The following is a 5,678-nucleotide window of genomic DNA, read 5'->3' on the forward strand; positions in this document are numbered from 1 at the left end:
GGTCTCCCCGGCATGGGGGCTCGCGGCCTGACCCGCGCCTGCTCGCCGGGCGAGCCCCTGGCAGGCCTCTCGGGAGCGCTTGCCCGGGTACCCGCTGCAGACCTCAAGGGGCATGGAGTGAAAAACAAATGGCTTTCCACATGTGTTTCACACAAACAAAAAGGCATTCAACGTTTAGAAGACAGCACTCTTCATTAAAGACGTTCAAATCACAGAATCATTTCGGTTGTAAAACACCTTTAAGATCACCAAGTCCAACTGTAAACCTACCACTGCCAAGTCCACCACTGAACCATGTCCCTAAGCACCATGTCTACAAATATTTTAAATACTTCCAGTGACGGTGAACCAACCACTTCCTTGGGTGGCCTGTTCCAAGGCTTGACCACTCTCTCAGTAAAGACATTTTTCCTAACATCTAGTCTAAAGCTCACCTGGCGCAAGGCGGGGCTGTTTCCTGTTGTCTTACCGCTTGCTACCTGGGAGAAGAGACCAACACCCACCTCACCACAACCCCCTTTCAGGTAGTTGTAGAGAGCGATAAGGTCTCCCCTCAGCCTCCTCTTCCCCAGACTAAACAACCCCAGTTCTCTCAGCCGCTCCTCATAAGACTTGTGCTCCAGACCCCTCACCAGCTTTGTTGCCCTTCTTTGGACACACTCAAGCACCTCAGCATCCTTCTTGTAGTGAGGGGCCCAAAACTGAACACAGTGTTCGAGGTGCGGCCTCACCAGGGCCGAGTACAGGGGCACAATCACTTCCCTGCTCCTGCTGGCCACACTATTTCTGATACAGGCCAGGATGCTGTTGGCCTTCTTGGCCACCTGGGCACACTGCGGCTCATGTTCAGCTGGCTGTCAACCAGCACCCCCAGGTCCCTTTCCTCTGGGCAGCTCTCCAGCCACTCTTCCCCAAGCCTGTAGCGTTGTGTGGGGTTGTTGTGACCCAAGTGCAGGACCAAGTTAGCTTTCTGTAGCAAATGAGGGAGAAAGAAACAGAGCCCTGGCTGACAGGGTGTTGCACACAAGCCTGCACTACATGAAGCACGAGGTGACTCTGCAGCCTCTTAAGGCGTGTCGTGCTCTGAGGACACCCGTGCTGTCCTGAGGAAACACCAGTTCCCTAAGCAGCAGGCTTGCCCGATCTCTCTTGACCACGCAGGCTGTCATTTGACAACACACATTAAAACATCAATCTGGTTCTGGAGGGGTTTTAAACCCAGTAGTCCTTATAGCAAAATGTGACCAAAACTCCTGTACTGTGAAATCATGGACTGTAGTGTCTCTGTCCTACTGGTAAGGGCTGCTTAGTTCTGGGGCATAGCTTGCAGCGAATCAGTACCTTGGCTTAGCATGACTCCGGTGCAACACAAGCAAGTAAACCAAGAAACAGTGAGCAGCACTGGCAAGCACGTTGCAGAGACATCTAAACGATTCCTCGTGCAGCCAGCACAGGTCTGGCAGATCCAGCGCTGAGCTAGATAGAGCTCATAAAACCTGGCGAACCCAAGCTGTGCCTGCATCTGTGGTGCAATTAATCTGTGACATGAACAATCTGCCTGCAGATAACTGTAAGCTGACTATATGTACAAATTTAACAACTCACATTAATTAATACTTACAGCTAGATTGAAAAAATATCACTAATATTTGGCAACAAAGAGCAAATATCATCATAACTCACAAGTGTGAAGTTCATGCATCAATAACTATGAGACAGATAGCAAAGTCATGATACTGTACATGTGCGTTTTGATTTTGTAATTTTATTTTGCTCTCCCTATTATTATCATCTCTTATGATAGACAATTAACATAAATTATGTTACCATAGCACACAGAAGTCCCACTCACAGGCAGTATTGCCTTGAGTGATACACAAATAGGCGACAAAACTGCAAAGTGTTAAGACAGACCTATGAGACAAAAGGTGATAGGGTATGAAGAGATGACAAGAACGGTCAACATGCCAAGAAGATATCTTTGCATACTAGCAGCTTAGCTACTCTAAATTTTTATAGGAGTCACAGTAAAACAGCCCATTAGGGAAGGAAGGCTTTGCATGATGATAATGAGAGTGCTTTTTATTTAGAGATTAATTATAGTTTCTATGCCATAATACCAGTGTTCCTCCCGCCCATGTCAGTTCAAATCACAAACAACTCTGTCAGAACAACAACAATTTCTGCTTCTCCTGTTGTTCTGAAGACTGCAATCCACATGGCATAGCTTCAGCAGCCTTCCCCCCTAAATCCTAAGGTAAGGGAAAGTAACCTAAGAGGGGGACACACTTGCTACCTGTGAGCAAAAGACAAAGCATTACAGGCCACAGCTTGCAATTAATAAAAGACACTTGCCAAGACGAAAGAAAACAATGTTCCAAGAGTTAGAATGAAAGATGAAAACACAGCGAAATGGTGTAGACAGATAGGGAGGACCATATAATTGAGGTCTGATGCAGAGAGAATCCTGAAGACTTAACAGTTGGACTTTAATAGGTGACTTATGTGATGATTTTAGCTGAACTTGTCTCTGCTTTGAAGAAATGGATCGTCTTACCTGTTTTATACTGACTAGATGCCCAATAAACAATGTGCTAATAATTTCTCTTTCATTTCTCATTTAAAAACCTAACTTCTATTTGATTGTTCCAAACTTACACAGTCTAGTAGGATTAAGCATCAACAAGCGATGAGCATCATCAATGGGATGGAATGACTCCAACAGAGATCTGTGAAAGAACCAAATTGCCTAATTCAGGCATGCATTCACTGGGACAAGACGACAGCAGTGAAGTATTACACCACATTAGAGAGAATGTAGGAAGTGATGGACATCAGAGAAAAATGCATTAGTAGAGTGACAATGGTGCCATTTCCACTTCAGTTTACTCCTTTCTATCCTCAACCCTACTGTTCACTCACCCAGCCCACCCAAACTGTACTTCCATGCCTCACCCAATCAGCCTCCTCTGTCCCCAGATCTCCCAACAGAGAAAAGTCTTTCCTGCCTAACTTATTTTTCCAAAAACATATTTGTGGCCTTGCCACACTCAAACATTCCACTTCAACTGCCCTAAGCACTTGTAACACCTACTTGTTTCCCACTGCCACCATGCCAGCATGGTTCCTATCTCCCCATGCACCATTGGTTTCCTCTATTTCTGCTGATGGTGACCTCCCCAAATTTTCCAAAGACAATTTCTAAAATCCTGACGTGCTTTCTACATAGTACTGTAGGAAACAACACGGTGACTCACCATCTTATTGCACTGCAAAACTTTAAATGTCTGTCTTTAAGAATAAGTAGAGTGTCTCCTAAGGTATTCAAAATACAAGAGTTGGCGTGATTGAATGTCTTAAGAAACAATAGTTGTTTTGATTGCATTTAGAAATGTCATAAGATGCTGGAGTACATTGTCCTAGAATGTACATTTGTGTGTTTTAGTTATGTTCACAATGGTAGAAACAATAATAAAAATGCAAAAAGAGAGCACAAATAGTTTGATAGATTGTTTTGCAAGTGTTTTATGGTAACTCTCATGGAAGTCTGTGCTATTTAATGAGCTGCTCTCTTTTTCTGTTTTTTAACTTTGATCTTTACAGCTGTCTCCAAAAGGATATTTTCAAGTACAGAAAGCAATACACAACGTGTTAAGATCCTGATGCCAATACACCAAGAACAAGAATGGAAGTAAATTTGTTCAGCAATTCTACTGTTGTAAACAGTTCATCCATCAACCAGAAGCAGTTAGAAGGGCATAGCCTCTGGGAAGTCATTACTATTGCCACTGTAACTGCAATTGTAAGCTTAATAACCATAGTGGGAAATATTCTTGTAATGATATCCTTCAAGGTTAACAGTCAGCTCAAAACTGTCAACAATTATTACTTGCTCAGCCTTGCCTGTGCAGATCTCATCATTGGAATATTTTCTATGAACCTTTATACATCTTATATACTCATAGGCCATTGGTCTCTTGGAAGCCTTGCCTGTGACCTGTGGCTAGCACTGGACTATGTAGCTAGCAATGCCTCAGTAATGAACCTCCTAGTCATCAGTTTTGACAGGTATTTTTCCATCACAAGGCCTTTAACTTACAGGGCCAAACGCACACCTAAAAGAGCTGGCATCATGATTGGTCTGGCTTGGCTCATTTCCTTCGTGTTGTGGGCACCCGTAATCTTGTGTTGGCAGTATTTTGTGGGTGAACGAACAGTACCACCTGAAGAGTGCCAGATACAGTTTTTATATGAGCCCATTATCACCTTTGGTACTGCAATTGCTGCTTTTTACATTCCAGTGTCAGTGATGACCATTCTGTATTGCCGCATCTATAAAGAGACAGAGAAACGTACCAAGGACCTCGCTGAACTGCAGGGTTCGGAGTCTGTGGCAGAATTTGAGATGGTAAAGCCTCAGAAAGCTCTCCTGAAGTCTTGCTTCAGTTGCAAGCAACAAAAATTAGTCAAAAGAGAGAGGTGTCAGGCTTCCTGGTCTTCATCTAGTCGAAGTACGTCAGCTACAGTGAAAGCCTCTCAGGCAGCAAGTACTTGTAGTGACTGGGCTAAGGCTGACCAGTTAACCACCTGCAGCAGCTACGCATCTTCAGAAGAGGAGGATAAACTTGCCAGTGATTCAGTTTTCCAAGTAGCTTACAAAAGTCCATCTAAAGGTAAGGCAGAAGAGTTTAATGAGAGTATGGATGTTGTTGTCAAAGACCAACGTGAAGAAAATGATTTTGAGAACCAGAAATACTTTTTGTCGCCTGCCAAAGGCCATGTACAAAAAAGTAAAAAATGTGTGGCCTATAAATTCCGGTTGGTGGTTAAGGCTGATGGCACCCAGGAAGCCAACAATGGTTGCCGTAAAGTAAAAATAACTCCTTGTTCTGCTGCTCTGTCAAAGGATCCTTCCATCAAAAGCATGGATCCAAATATAAATAATCAAATCACCAAAAGGAAACGGATGGTTCTTATAAAGGAACGCAAAGCAGCACAGACTTTAAGTGCCATTCTTTTGGCATTTATCATCACATGGACTCCCTACAATATCATGGTTTTGATCTCCACATTCTGCTCTGACTGCATTCCCCTGACACTGTGGCACCTTGGTTATTGGCTATGCTATGTGAACAGCACTGTTAACCCCATTTGTTACGCCCTCTGTAACAAAACTTTCAGGAAAACTTTTAAGATGCTGCTTTTCTGCCAGTGGAAAAAGAAAAAAGTGGAAGAAAAGCTATACTGGCAAGGCAATACCAGACTGCCATAATTGCTCTTATATAAGGCATAAAGGGGAAAATAGATATTTGCGTAACCTAGTAAATTAACTGTAATTCTACCTTTTCAAAGCTGTTGCTTTATATGTCTAGGGGTTAAAATCTGCAGAAAAGTAAAATTTTGCATGAAAGTAGTGTGCTTGGGGTAAAGAAGTCAGCGACTGTTGTGAGCAGCACAGGGTGTTTGTGATTATGCAGTAGATCTGTGTTAAAGTTAGTATATTTAGGGTCTTCTGTCCTTTCTTCCAGCCTAAGAAAGTGTAGAGGAAATTATCAACTACTAGAAATTGAGTGGGATGGTCATCCAGTCATCAGGTCAGGTCATCCAGTCTATCTCCCTGTAGTGCAGAACTGTTTCTTCCTAGTGTATTGTCTATTTAGCTTTCAGTGTACCAAGCA

The 5,678-nt window shown here is 43.3% G+C and overlaps 1 protein-coding gene across 1 annotated transcript; it reads left to right on the forward strand.

Moving 5' to 3' along the window:
- The first annotated feature begins 3,685 nt into the window (after positions 1-3,685).
- CHRM5 (cholinergic receptor, muscarinic 5) lies at positions 3,686-5,272 on the forward strand. The gene has a single exon (XM_010289005.1). It carries the CDS (start codon positions 3,686-3,688, stop codon positions 5,270-5,272), a length of 1,587 nt encoding a protein of 528 aa, XP_010287307.1.
- Positions 5,273-5,678: the final 406 nt, after the last annotated feature.

Source organism: Phaethon lepturus, unplaced genomic scaffold, assembly GCF_000687285.1.
Source record: "Phaethon lepturus isolate BGI_N335 unplaced genomic scaffold, ASM68728v1 scaffold10286, whole genome shotgun sequence".
NCBI lineage: Eukaryota > Metazoa > Chordata > Aves > Phaethontiformes > Phaethontidae > Phaethon > Phaethon lepturus.

What these genes read in the sequence shown, in the direction of transcription:
- CHRM5 (XM_010289005.1), top strand. Translation starts at nt 3,686, where the DNA reads ATGGAAGTAAATTTGTTCAGCAATTCTACTGTTGTAAACAGTTCATCC.